This window comes from Chionomys nivalis, chromosome 26 (assembly GCF_950005125.1).
Source record: "Chionomys nivalis chromosome 26, mChiNiv1.1, whole genome shotgun sequence".
NCBI lineage: Eukaryota > Metazoa > Chordata > Mammalia > Rodentia > Cricetidae > Chionomys > Chionomys nivalis.
In genome coordinates this window covers 4,602,708-4,616,970 of record NC_080111.1, presented here as the reverse complement: position 1 = coordinate 4,616,970, position 14,263 = coordinate 4,602,708, and the positions used below count along the sequence as shown (strand labels likewise).

Here is a 14,263-nt window from a genome sequence, read left to right as displayed (position 1 = left end):
TGGGAATCCTACCTGGTCTTGTAATTAATGATATTCTTTTATCTCCCTCTTCCTGACTCAGGGAGACGTGCAACACTGTGCCAGGAGGGACTGATCTCGGAAAAAAGCGCCTATCAAAGCAAATTAAAAGAAGTATTCTTTTCCCATTCGTAAGCAGTAAACAACCTTTAGAATCATAGACTTGCCAAGTCTGAAAAACATCACCGTGACTGTCAGGGGCTGAAGAAAACAGCTCTCCAAGCTGTTACCTTTTCATCGGGAAAGAATTTTTGAACAGACATATATGTAAGCACGCAACCCATACGCTGTACTGTGCATATATGTATACATGTATGATGCATAGTGTGCTCTGTCTACGCAAACACATAAAGTTTAAGAAGAATATGTATACTCCAGCTTACACAGAATCCTGTTGTCACAGCTACAGAGACAGAGGCTTAATCTCATTTGCCTTGGTTTGCTCAGCCGTGAGGAGTAATAACAAACTAAGATCTAAAACCAGGAGAATAGAGGATGCAAAGTTGCTCTGAGAAGGTCATTACAGAATACAGGGCTCATCTAATTAGAGGACTATCTGGGGGGCTATCCCAATCTAGCTAGGGTCAAAACAGACAAATGGAGCAGTAAAATTTTCTACTCTTAGCTTTTGAAGCCGGTGGGCCAGCAGCCCTCTTTCTATTAGCCCAAGGGTCTCCTAACCTGTCATTAACTACACGCTCAGTTCTGCCCCGTGAAAGCCTGGGGTTACGGAACTCTGCAGTCAAAAGCAGGAGGATGGTGCGTGACAGGGTGACAGAAAATTGGGTTAGAATAACAAAGGTCACGGGGTGGGGAACAGGCTGGAACAAACTGGCAGACCTAGCAGAGCTAAGGACAAGGCCAGGCCAGTCAAGAGACACCCAGCAGGTGAGTTCAGACTGGAAGGGTACGTCTCGGTGGAGCTGGACCGTGGCATTGGCGAGGCCATGCTTTAAGAGAAAAGAGGGCTGGCTCGTCATTTCCACATTGCTGTGAGTGGTTCTAGTTAGGTAAATGGATCGGCTTTCTTCTCCAAAACAACAGCAGGCCAGGAAAGAGGGAATGTTGCCTAGTTCATGCCACAGCCTCATGGCCCCAAGCAGGATGAGCTCACTGGAGATCTGGCCGTGGATTCTAGTGAGGTGGAGTGAGCAGGAGACCGTGAATGGGAGATGAGGCACCTTTAAATGATATCTGACCGACGGAATGTCTGGGTTTCCCTTGATGGGAAGTCAGCACCCTGTTGAGCCTTTCCCAGCCTCCCCCTTCCATGTCGGCCATCTTCCTGAAATCGATATTCAGTGGCCGAGTCAACGGCTTCCTTTGCAGAATTCTGTTAAATCTGGAGCTCAAATGTGTCTTCCTTGGTTAAGTGTTTGAGGTTTTAGAAGGGAAAAACATTGAAAGGAGTTAAAAGGAAGACGACAAAATAGGAAACACTCAGTTCTTAGCAATTGGCTACAACAGAACTGTAAGTGATGATTGAATCCTAGATTCAATGCTGAAGGTCTTTAGTGTTGCGGTGGCCAAAGTTCCTCCATGTCTGATTCTAGTCTCACCTAATTCTATCAATTTCAGAAACACCACTAAATACACTACTAATGAATAACACATTTTATTCAGAGACTCTTCATCAAGAATAGGTATTTTGAATTAGATTTGGAAAACAGCATCCCCGACTCAATAGCAAATGTCTCTTGGGGCAAATATCAGCAATGTTGTATATCACTCACTAAATAAAAACTATGATTAACAAAAGCAGGAAATACTGGTTCCAAAGTAGGCCATCTAGTATATGGAAATAATCCTGCTTGCTATTGTCCGTGTTAATACTGTTATTGATTAATTTGATTTTAAATAATTTAATTTTAAGTTGTTTTCACCTAGTTAAAGGATACTAGGGAGGGAAACTTTAATCAGCAGAAATACCTGTAACAGCCGGGTGGTGGTGGTGCACGCCTTTAATCCCAGCGCTTGGGAGGCAGAGGCAGGTGGATCTCTGGGAGTTAGAGACCATCCTGGTCTACAAGAGCTAGTTCCAGGACAGGCTCCAAAACCACAGAGAAACCCTGTCTCGAAAAACAAAACAAACAAAAAAAACAAAAACAACAACAACAACAAAAAACTACAAAAAAAGAAATACCTGTAACCTATCAGCCCACCCACTGTGCAACAGCAGAAACCCTTAGTTTATAAGAGCATTTTTTTTTTGGGGGGGGGTTTTCGAGACAGGGTTTCTCTGTGGTTTTGGAGCCTGTCCTGGAACTAGCTTTTGTAGACCAGGCTTGTCTCGAACTCACAGAGTATAAGAGCATGTTTCAGACGTTATCTATAAACTTTAAAATAGTATTTTTCTTTATTAAGTCCTAAGGAATTCAGATAATTGAATGAATGCATTCCTAAAGCTTATTAAAAAGTCAGGGTAGTAATTTTTAGCATGTACGTTGAAAATATAATTCTGTTACATATAATTAAGTGTACTTCCCTGTAACATAAGTTAGACAAACACAGGCATCTCAACTACAAAGACTGGGTGCTAGGAACTAAATCTTGGGTTAGTTTGGAGGCAATTTGGAAAGAAATCTGATCCTAACCAGCAGAGGGCAGTAAAACCACCTAAAAGTTACCGTAAGACAGGGAAACAGGTCAGTTTTCAGTTATGGGGACTGGATGGTGTCCGCTCGCTTAGGTTTATTCTCCAGCATGCATTATCATGCAGATCGCTGCTCCGTTCAGCACGTGTTTCATGCTCATCTTTCAACATGAATTCATTTCTTCAAATTGTTTTAATAGAGAGAACAAGGAGAATTTCAAATACTTTTGAATGCTGCCTATTTACAATAACATAAAGAAGGATTTACTGAAATACCTATGAGCTAAAAGAATTCAATCAAAAACCAAGAAAATAAAAAGTAGATTTTTAAAAATTCAGGAAAGTTTACTTTATAATATTTTCTACCGATCTCCAAATAAGGAAAAACAGCGTCTCTCTTGCTTCACAGAGGTTGTTCCTATTCATCAAGACCTGAATAAGGAAAATGACAGCTACTTCGGTTCATGCCAAATATAAGTCAGAAAACAAGATTTCCTAACTTGCAGAACCGAAATTTTATGGACATACACATCTTCTAAACCATTTTGGGTAGAAAAAAAAAAAACCCAAAAACCAAAACGTGAAGTTTCTAGGGAAGAGTATTTTTAACTCCAGATGGGCTGTTCAGAGAAAGGAATTATAAAATTGCACCCAAGTATGGAAGAGAGAGAGCGTTGGAGAGAGAGAGTGTGTGTGTGTTAGAGACAGAGAAAGAGTTAGAGAGAGAGAGAGAGTTAGAGAGAGAGTTAGAGAGAAATAGAGAGTTAAAGAGAGTTAGAGAGAGAGAAAGAGTTAGAGAGAAAGAGAGTTAGAGAGAAAGAGAGAGAAAGAACAAGAGTTAGAGAGAGAGAGAAAGAGAGAAAGAGAGAGTTAGAGAGAGAGAAAGAGAGAGAGAAAGAGAGTTAGGGAGAAAGAGAGAGAAAGAGAGAGAGAGAAAGAGAGTTAGAGAGAGAAAGAGTTAGAGAGAGTTACAGAGAAAGTTAGAGAGGGAGAGAAAGAGAGAGAGAGAAAGAGAGTTAGAGAGAGAAAGAGTTAGAGAGAGTTACAGAGAAAGTTAGAGAGGGAGAGAAAGAGAGAGAATTAGAGAGAGAGAAAGTTAGAGAGAGAGAGTTAGAGAGTTAGAGAAAGAGAGAGAGAGAGAGAGAGAGAGAGAGAGAGAGAGAGAGAGAGAGAGAGAGAGAGAGAGAGAGCACCAGACGCCAAGCGACTGTGCAGGAAAGTCTGGGCTAAGTGGCTAAAGTCGGCAGGCCACAGCTGTGAGGAAGGCGCTGAGCGTCTGTTTACTCTGTTCCTTTGAACGACCACACAGATCCCCGGGGCTCGCTGCAGCCCTGTCGGAACAGAATCTGCAAGGAATCAACACCAACACGTTGCATTTATCTGAAATGGCCGATCAAATGAAAAAACCACAGGTTTACACCACAGCTCATCAACCGGTTAATGACACCACAGAGACGGGGAGCCAACAGCAAAGGCCAGCCTGGACAGAGACGTCAGGAGCCCCAGAGTGATGTCCCTAGCATCTGAACTCAGTGGGGGATAGCGTTCACACTGCCGAAAATGGGAAATGAGAAGCAGGGCTTGATTCATTGTTTGGCAGCCTCTCCAGAGCACAGACCCAAGGATAACAATAAACAAGCATCCTTCAAGCCCTCGGGGCACATGTGGCCCTTGTCCATCCTAAAATGTTGATTCTCTCCTCCTTTACAGAGAAAGTTGTGTGAGCCAAAGGACTCGACAGAGACGATAACATCACACATCAAATTAAGCTGTTGCTTCAGGAACAGCCCACATACGGAGTCTGGGGTCCAGATCTCCTGTGTTACTGCTATCTAACTTATCAAAACAAAGCTCTCTCAATACGCTGGGACATGAATGGGGGTGAGGTCAACAAACACCTCGTTAATTTTTTTCCCCAAGGCAGGGTATCCCTGTGTAGCTTTGGACCCTGTCCCGGAACTCATTTCTGTACACCAGGCTGGCCTCGAACTCAGAGATCCACCTGCCTCTGCCTCTTGAGTGCCGGAATTATAGCACGCGCCACCGCTGGCCGGCTAACAAATGCCTTCTTGCTGTTATTTGAAAAGCATGCACTGTCATTCCTCTGTGCTGACAAATTTACTTCAAAAAAATACGCAGACACATGCATTTGAACACACACATGTTCCCCTCCCCCATACCACAGCATCTCAAGTAACCCAGGCTGGCTTCTTCTAGATAGGAAGTCAAGGATGACCTGGAACGTGGGATCCTCTCTTGGCCCCTACCTGCCACTGGGGTTAGTCACAGGCATACACCACGCTTACTTCAACTGGGTTAGAACCCAGGGCTCTGGGCAGACCAAGCAGACACTCTCCAGCCCTGGAAGCCTTTTTCTTCCAAGTATTCCAAGCCATTAGTGGCAGAGACATGGGTTTTCCCTCCAAAACACAGCACACAGCCATGTACTTGTCTCAGTCTCTAGTGACAGGCACGATCCGAGTTGTGTCTGTGGATGGTCACAGGGTCTTTTCACGTGACTCCCCAACACCAACAGTGCCTCATGAGACCCATTCTCTGTACAGCATCGAGATCGAACTATCAGAGATCCAAGTCGTCCCCACCAAAGAAACACATTTAGAACAAAGTTCATGTGAAGCCCAGCTTCATTTCCAGATCATGCAAGGCTATATTCAGCATTGGTGTGCAGCTCTCCATGCTTACCTATATAATAAGTATATTATTATACTTATATAATAAGGCATTGCTTTGCTTAGTAAAGATGCTTTATGTCCCTTGACATTCTGTAACAGTGTGAATGTGGCTGGCTCCCTTGGGGATGCCTGTTGGCTACCCAAGACTCCCAAAATCAAACGTGGATGTCCCCCATCCCTAATCCTGCTATACTGCATTATGAAAAGTCCTTTTTATTCATTATTCTGCTTATCTATATCTCACTCTGCCTGTCTTGTCCACCACCAACTCTAGATTGTTCTAGGGAAATCACAGGGATTTAATGAACAGACAGAATGAATAAGCAAACAGATAAGACAAATAAACAGATAAAAATAAACAAACAAAAGCTTGTGTTCTGATTCTAAGCCCAAAGCACTTTTCTCTGCGGCAGGAGAGTTTCCGTGTCTTGTGACAATTCTAAATGTTAGTCTATTCCTCTTTGTAGAAAACTGTCATCTCCTAGACTCACCACACACAAGCTTGGGTTCAAATCTGACTTCCCTGTGCCCATTCTGTCTCCACAGCAGCACTACACCACCGTACTGCTGGCCCAGCGTCAGTGATCATCTCTAGCAATGACCACGACAGAGTCGCGAGGATTTTACTTGACAGAACTGCTCCTTCTTCTAGCTAGACCGCTCTTGATTGTCTGTGTTTGTAGGACAAGCTCCCGTTTGGTCTGCAGAACCCTTTGCAAATACATTCCCATCTGTGACCCTTCCCTGTGCTTTCCCGGTGGAGTTACACACCCTCTGTTACACACCTGTTCCCACGCATCCCTTCTGCATAATCTTAAAAAAAAAACTTGCAATGTTATTCATTCCCTAGTATATACCAGGGAATGAATAGAAAGTTGGTAAATGTGCAAAAGCCTAAGTCCTCATGCAAGCTGTGAAGACCTTGCTCCCTATTCCCTCTCTCCACTCAAGCCATTTTCATTCCAAGACAAACCTGTGAACCAGGACATAGTGATGAGCAAACCCAGGGAGATGCGCATACTTATGAAGTTAGGCAGAAACACGTGAATATCAGTAAGCAGGTGCACAGAAAGCACTCCATAGACACCTCCGGTACTAGTGCTATGCCAGCCTCGTCTTTTCCTTTTGGCCTAGTCTGATTTTCCTAAGACGTTTGATTTGTTCTGCCACATGCAAGACTTCCCCTTCCCTTCTAACTTCCCTGTTATTATCAGTTATTAATGTTATTATCAGGACCAACTTCGGGGTCTAATCGTCAGCTTCTAACCCACCAAATCTTGTCAACTTTCGGTTGCTTCTTCTCCCGCTGGGTCCTTCTCTAGTTGAGGCTCCTCTCGGCTCACACCCTGAGGAATGGATTCTACCCAGCTGACTTCCATAAACAATTAAGACAGTCTTTCTCCAATTAATAACTTCGGCAAAGCTGTTCCCTCAACCCTCAGAGTCTGATGGAATGACCCTCCTGGTAGGGTTTGACTGGATGTGGTTCCCCCCACCCCGTGCCAACCCCCATCCCAATTCATGTGCGGAAACCTAATCACCAATAGGATGACATCAGGAGGTAACTCAGCGGTTACCTGAGGATCCTCCCGAGTAGAATTAGTGCCCCTGCCCTCCTTAAAGCTGAACCAAAGGCAGCTCTCACACCTTTTCAGGAGGGTGCAACCCATGAGCGGTATCAGCAGGACATCACCCGACTCCAGGTCAGCCAGAAGGAACCTGGACTTCACAGCCCCCAAGATGGTGAAAAATGAACTCTTCCTATTTATCAGCCAGTCCGTTCTAAAGGGTTTTGCCTTTGTTTGATTTTGGATGTCTGTTACATAGACTAGGCAGTGGTTGTTTTAAATGCAAATTACTCAGCGCAGCATTCGAAACACACCAAGCACTGGGGAGATACTCTGACGGGTCCTAGAATCGGAGCAGGGGTCACGAGCAGGAGGGTGTCCCGAGTGGGGATCACGAGCAGGAGGACACGAGCGGGGGTCACAAGCGGGAGGGGGGTCACGAGTGGGGGGTCACGAGCAGGGGTCATGAGCAGGAGGATCACGAGCTGGGGAGGGTGAGGGGGGCAGGTCACGAGTGAGGGGCGTTATTGTCTTTGGCTCCATGGTCCTTTTCCTCCCGGTTTTGTTACTCACAGGGTTGGAATGCAGCACGGTGAAGAACTCTGGGCTGATGAGAAACTTCACAGGGGGAGACTGCAGCAGCAGCGTGAGCCTGGATCTGGAGGTAGAGTGCGGCAGGACGCTCTCCCGTCGGAAATCTAAGCAGAGACCATAAAGGCTTTCAGGACTAAACAATGATGCTGACATCCGTTGCTAGGATTTCAACTCCCTAAAAACGACATTTTTATTTGCCAAAGAACTCATGCGTAAACCAGACGATTCTTAATGGCACTACAATACACTGGCAATCATTTCTAGTTATCATTGTGGTAATGCATCCGTAGCTTTTTAAAGATGGCCACACTCTTGTTCCACTTTGACACACATTAGTGGCTACGGCGGTTGTTTGTAATCTGTTTGGCTTTGCGATCCTTTCCTCAGAACTCATAAAGATGTAGTATCAGGAAAGACTTCTGTTGAATTTTTTTATTTTATTTTGTTTTTCAAGTTTTCTTATATCTACAGAAGAACAAGAATTCTCCAATAAAAAACAGCTCGTTTCTTAGAATTCCTTGTCCTTTTTCTCCATCCGCAAGGCTGCGGCTAACGGCCCTCTCTTACCTGCGCTGGCCTGGTGGAAGTCGGCTTCCTCCCCTGCCCCGTCGACAGCACTGGCATTTTCCTCAGGCCTCTCATTCGTCATGGTTCTCCGGATGCTCTGATAACTGAAAACATGAACCTGGAGTTGCATTCCAGCCGCCGGAAGCTGCCCTAGAACCCCAAAGTTCCAGGCCTCCCCACTTCAAGTGCTGGCTCCCAGGCTCCCGTCCTCCACCTCAGGAAGCTCTCTGTTGCTTAAGTAAATGACACCACATTGAAGCTCCGCCCTCCCATCTTTATAGACCATTTTCCTGACAAATTAATAAAGCTTAAAACAACTGTGTCCCTTAACCAAGGAAAACCTATCTGTAAAGAAGGAAAATAACCAGGTTGATGTCCTACGACAATTAGCTTTTGACAGAGAAGGCCTGACTGCTTTGAAAATGTTAGGTAAGACTACAAGGTATTCGGCTTCAACTCCTCAATGTGTTTGCCTTACTAAAATCCAATGCATCATAGGAATCACTAGGGTTATTTTCTTTGTACTTTCCCAACAATGCACGTATGTGCGTTTATGTTTTGTTTTCTTTCCCCCAGGAGGAATCCAATGCAGTCTATGACACACACAGCTCTGTGACAGGGACATCAAAGCTGAAAGCAGCCGAGTCTTCTCCTCTGCACCAGGGAAAAGCCCAACCGCGAGACAGCAGCGAGAGAGTAGAAGGGGCATGCTCACCGCCGGTTCAGCTGTTCCATCTGCTGGATGGAGTTGGATCTCTGCAGGACCTGGGGGGCGGGGGGAGCCGTGGGCCGCTGCCACGTCGTGGTTCTGTTCACATGATCCACGTAGAAGATCCTGCCGTGGCTGTCAATGCGCGCCTCCCAGTCTAAAAAACAGGAAGGACACGAGAGAGATGAGGAGGGGGAGGAGGAGCTGGGCCAGGAGGATGGCTCATTAAGTTCAGCGCAAGTTTTCCCTCCCGCGCACGCTATAATTTGTGGCTAATAACACAGACCTCACTGCGTAGTCCGGCGTGCCTCCCCAGTCCATCTGGAAAGCTGTCGTTACTGGTTATTAAGTCTCCGAGGCATGGAGGATACAGAACCCTTAAAGAATTTCTAAATCTAAAGTGTCTTTTCATGTTGCTCGCCCTCGGCCCTCTTTACCTGTAAGCACCTGTCTTCAAATGCAGGTGGTATCATTTTTGATAGTTTCACATTGAAAATGGTATCGGTGTTTACTTTTCACCCAGATTTCATCTTTTTTTTTTCTTCTCCACCTGTGCCCTTCCCCCTCCTCTCCTAGCTTAGCAGAAATATCCATGCGTATGTTTATACACGATAGTGAAAAATGTAGGCTTTGGATGGGGAGTGGCTGGCTCTCTTCACACCCCGCCCCATCTTTGAAAGCATGGGAAGGTCCAACAGGAAGGCCCACATGGGTAGAGACCCGCGAGGAGGGTGGAAAAGAGGAAACCACACACCGTCAGGGCATCTGTCCAGCTGCTTCTCCAACAGGGCACCTGACAGAGCCACGTGCTCAGCCACGCTGTGAGCTGCTCTCACAAATGTAAACAGACTTCACATTTTGTGCTGATTAGGGGTAGGTGAGTGCAACTTGGGCTGTGAGCCATTTCTCCCACACCCCTAGTCCTCAACCCCCTACGAAAGGGCTCAGTGTCTTCTGGAAGTAGAAAAATGAAACTCTCTTTATATCCTCATATTATGATTACATCCCCCACCAAAAGAAACTACAGGCTAATTTCTGAAATTAATAACATACCCTGTGTATCCTGAAGGAAAAAAACTCAGATCCTTGTGCTTAATAATTTAAACCGACGGAAGAGATGAAAAGCCAGTACACTCCAGGGGGAGGCTCTCGCGAGAGTGCCCCGTTTTGCCTACTCACTAAATGAAAGTCGTGCTGCTGTGTAGAACAATCTTAAAAATTCTTTAGCCAACTAACGGCTGAAATATGAGGATCTGCTCCCCCAATTACAGCATTTACATAGCAACGTCCACTTTTCCTGGTTGCCCTCTCATTTAGAATAGCACCAGGGAGGAGTGACCATTCAGGGCATCCCATATCACAGCCACTCGGTCATCTCCCAGACACCTTCTCCTCCAGGACCTACAGGATGGATCTGCCTGTCACCCTTGTGCACTGTAGGTAGGCTAAGCCCTTAGCGAACAGCTGCTCACTTGGTGGGAGAGCCTCGTCCACCCTCTGGTACCGGCTGACATCCTGACGCACTGAAGGCAGTGACCGCAACGGCTGGTGGCCATTGGCTTGCGAACCTAGGATTAAAGGTCAAGAGTTACTCGAGTTGCCCAGGGATTGCTTTCCTTTTTGCATCAAAATAGGTCTCTCTATGCACGCGTATGTATGCACGCTCTCTCTCACACACACCAGAAACACACATCTAGGACAGATGTGTTAGGATTACATTTATGTAATCCCAGGACCCAGTAGATTGAAGCAGGAGGATAGCGAGTTTTACGCTAGCCTGGGCCACACAGCAAGATTCTGTCTCAATAAAAAGCAGGTAAAGAAACAACTGAAGATCGACCCCGTGGTTGTTCTCACGTTCTCTTTTATCTCTTTCCTCATGGATGTAGGGGCTCAGAAGAGGTGACCCAAGAGAAATGTCCCCAGCATGCCTCTTTCACTGACCCTCCCTGCCTTTAACTTGCTCATGTACTAACAGGGTCACAAAGTGACCATAAGTTGACGGAAAGCAAAATAGGAATCGGAGGGAAAGAACATGGTAACTTAGGCAGAAAAATAAATCACACAATAAGAAAACAATTCCTAGGACTGGGGTGAACGTCCTTCACACAGTGCTTGCCTGGTACGTAACCTCAAGGCCACAGCACCAATCGCCACTCCAAAAGAAAAGGAATGGTTTCTATTTGAGTCTTTGCTACTTGGGCACATGAAACCGTCCCTTCTCTTTTTGACTGCCCCTCTCTAGAGCATTTTAAATAAATCACTCTTGGGAGCCACGTTCGCTAAGGTTCACGGCAGATTTTATGTCTGAACACCTTGCCCCTGTTCTCCATCTTCACGCGCTGGCACGACCACTCAACACAGCTGACCTTTCTTGGACCAAGTTTCGATGCAGAGCCCACAGCGGGGCTTTTAAGAAAGAGGAACTTTTGATAACCCCCACGCATTACATTAAGGCAGGGACCGATTCTGTATCTTATTGAAGGTTGAAGACTGCTGTGTGCCGGGCCTCTTACGGCAGCAATAGAGGATCCAGGTTTTAAAAAGACTGAATTGGAACTGAGGGAGGTCTATGGGCACAAAAACCATGTCTTCTTCTCCCCCGGTTACGGGAGCGGTGAAGCCCCGGTCTGGCCTCCCTGATCTGGACTGGAAGGCCTGATACACAGGAGGGTTTCAGGTATCTATAATTTGTCACCTGCTTTCACCTCTCCCTCCCCACCTTTTTTCCTTTTTTTTTTTTTTCCCCCTGAGACAGGGTTTCTCTGTAGCTTTGGAGCCTGTCCTGGAACTTGCTCTTGTAGACCAGGCTGGCCTTGAACTCACAGAGATGCGCCTGCCTCTGCCTCCCGAGTGCTGGGATAGAAGGCGTGCGCCACCACCACTGCCCAGCTACCTCTTCCCCTTCTTAATCCATTTGCTGATGCCTGAGCCCAGGTGAGGATTCTACCTGTCCACTCACCCACACGTGCAAGCTGTATTATCCTTTACGGGGAGGGAAACTTTAAAATTTATTTTTGAACAGCTATGCTTAAGCCAAGAGTCATGCTGTCTTCTTTTTCCTACCTCCGGTGGCGCCCTCCTCCTGGGCAGCAGCCCCTTCGCAGGCACCTTGGCTGTCCCCAGCTTCCCCATCCTCCTGGGGCTGGCTCTCAGTGGCAGCAACAGGAGCAGCAGCAGCAGCAGCAGCAGCTCCCTCCAGACTCTCCCTCCTCTGCCAGACCTCCCCCAGCTCCCCCTGCTCAGACAGAGTGGCAGCCTCAGCCCCTGGCCCTTCCGCTTCTCCTCCATTGGGCACCTGCACAGCAGGTAAGGAACCCGGAGTGCAGATGGACTCCTGCGACCCCTCTGCCGGGCCGCTGCTGGTAGGCTCAGCTGCACAGGCCCCCTCTTCCTCTTCTTGGGAAGAAAAGGCTGGGGTTTCTGGGTATCGCGCACTCTCCAGAGATGAGCACCGTGTGTCCACTGAGGACAGCTGTGTGGTCACGCTGTCGTTGCACGAGCTGTCAGCACCTTCCAGGTCGCTCTCCCCCTCAGGCCGGGTGCTGGCCTCACTGACGCTCTCTGTCCTGGCAGGGTCACTGGGTTCTGTCTCCGAGGACACCTGGGAAGGTTCGGATCCCTGGTCCAGGGACTCGGTCTCACTGGCAGCTCTGTGGCTCCCTCCAGACGTGTCAGAGGCTCCCGTGTCCGCACCACTCGGGGTCTGATCAGCCTCTTGAGAGCCTGACAATTCAGCGCCGCCCTGGTCAGCACCGGGATGGGGCTCTAGGCTGGCTTCGTTGTCATCAGGGGCTGCACATGAGGGCAATGAGCCATCCGCAACCTCTGGAAGGTTCTCCGGCCTCTCTTCCAAGGAAGCGACTTCGTGAACAGAGGCATCCTCGTTCTCACCGGGGTTGTCCTCCTCTGGCTTGGTCTGAGATGCCAGGCTCCCCGCATCACTTCTGGATGCTCTACTGAACATGACCAAGCCCCCTTCCTCCTCCAAGGAAGACGGGTAGCCTAGATCTTGCTGGAACTCGTGGTCTTCTTCATCCGAGTCTATGTGGAGCATCGCATTGAGTCTTGTGTCAGTGGGGAAACTGCTCCTCAGTTTGGGAGAGGCTCCTATGGGCCGCTCGGAGGAGGTGGCCGCCCCTGGCCTGGAGGGACCATTGTGTTCAATAGCATCTAAGTAATCGTTGAGGGAATCCTGGCGGCCTCTGGGAGGTGAGGTCCTTGAGGAAGTAGAGATTAAGTCCTCTGTGTCCATCTCCAGAGTAGAGCTAGTCCGGAAAGAATGTTTGGGGGTCCCCTCGGCGGCACTGTCCTCAGACACTGGTCCATTGGCGCAAACGGTGCTGTCGTGATGGCTCCCGGGCAGATCTTCGTCATCAGAAGGGCTGCCCAGGTCTCCGTTAACAGTGTTGACTCCGAGGATGGTGCCAACAGCTTCGGGAGATGCATCTGGGTGAGGAGAGCAGCGTTGGTGAGCAGAAAGAAGACAGAGAAATCTACTGTTCTGACACTAACCAGCTTGCTAAGCTCCGTCATCCCACGCGACCCGGGGCAGCATGGGCTGCTCGGGTTCACTAGTCCTTGCTAAACAAGTATCCTGCAGAAAGTTTGGGGCAGGAGCTGTAGATGCGCTCTCTCCTGCAAGAAACTTCAGCCTAGCTTCAGGGCACAAACAAAGCTCTCCGGGGGGGGGGGGGGTATCTTTGCTAAAGAAACTTTCCTAAGCACTCTGAAAGATGACAGGCAATCACTGGGAATCCATTTCACCTTTGGCACCGGACATGAAACTGTCTCGTTCACATGCTAACTATCAACCGAGTGAACACGGCACGTGCTTACGTGTTTGCGCAGGCATCTCACCTTCATGGACAGAGGACGTGACTTCTACTTTAAACTGGAGGTAGCCACTCACGTGGTCCGCTGGGAGCCTTCGGCCGAGGTTGTAGCTGAGCATTTGATCACTGCAAGAGGAGAAACGGCCATTCAGCCTGACTATGCCTTTGCCTTCCTCCCACGGGGCTACCCCACGCCCCATAGACGGCCCCTGGAACCTTCAGAGTTTTAAGTAAAAACAGGCTCGAGTTCAGTACGACCTGATGTGTTGTTATTCATTTGCACAAGTGACCCAGGGACACAGGAAAGCCTTGCTATAGGACACATCAAAGGGGAAAGAGCGATATGAGAACACAAGACCAGGTCACCCCCAGACAACTGCCCCAACTGGGTGAGCAGGAGAGGGTGCCCACCTCCCCTTCCTCACCAACAAAATAAGGAGTAAGGCTGCTGGCTCGTGATCTCAGGGGACCTGGCCTCCCACTGAGTCTCAGGTCCTGACAAGGAGTTCCGCAATGAGCGGGAACCACATTCATCCCATGTCTGGCACTAGAGAGGACCACAACTGGATTGCTCATTTTCTGGCTTGCCTTAGGCTGCTGGCTTGGCTAAAGATGGAATTATCCAGCTATTTCAAGCCCATGTCTATTTCCCAGATTCAGATGCAAGCAACTGTGAGCCAAGTGAA

General features: G+C 47.9%; 1 protein-coding gene across 4 annotated transcripts in view; it reads right to left on the bottom strand.

Annotated features, from left to right (window-relative positions):
* The window catches only part of Hecw2 (HECT, C2 and WW domain containing E3 ubiquitin protein ligase 2), a 294,060-nt gene that overhangs the window by 91,632 nt on the left and 188,165 nt on the right, over positions 1–14,263 (bottom strand). For all 4 annotated transcript variants that reach the window (XM_057758416.1, XM_057758415.1, XM_057758417.1 and 1 more), the window contains 6 exons: positions 13,603–13,703; positions 11,809–13,191; positions 10,215–10,310; positions 8,749–8,899; positions 8,034–8,137; positions 7,446–7,570 (listed from right to left, as the gene is read on the bottom strand). In XM_057758416.1, coding sequence (XP_057614399.1) covers positions 7,446–7,570; positions 8,034–8,137; positions 8,749–8,899; positions 10,215–10,310; positions 11,809–13,191; positions 13,603–13,703 — 1,960 coding nt within the window. The remainder of the gene's footprint in view (positions 1–7,445; positions 7,571–8,033; positions 8,138–8,748; positions 8,900–10,214; positions 10,311–11,808; positions 13,192–13,602; positions 13,704–14,263) is intronic.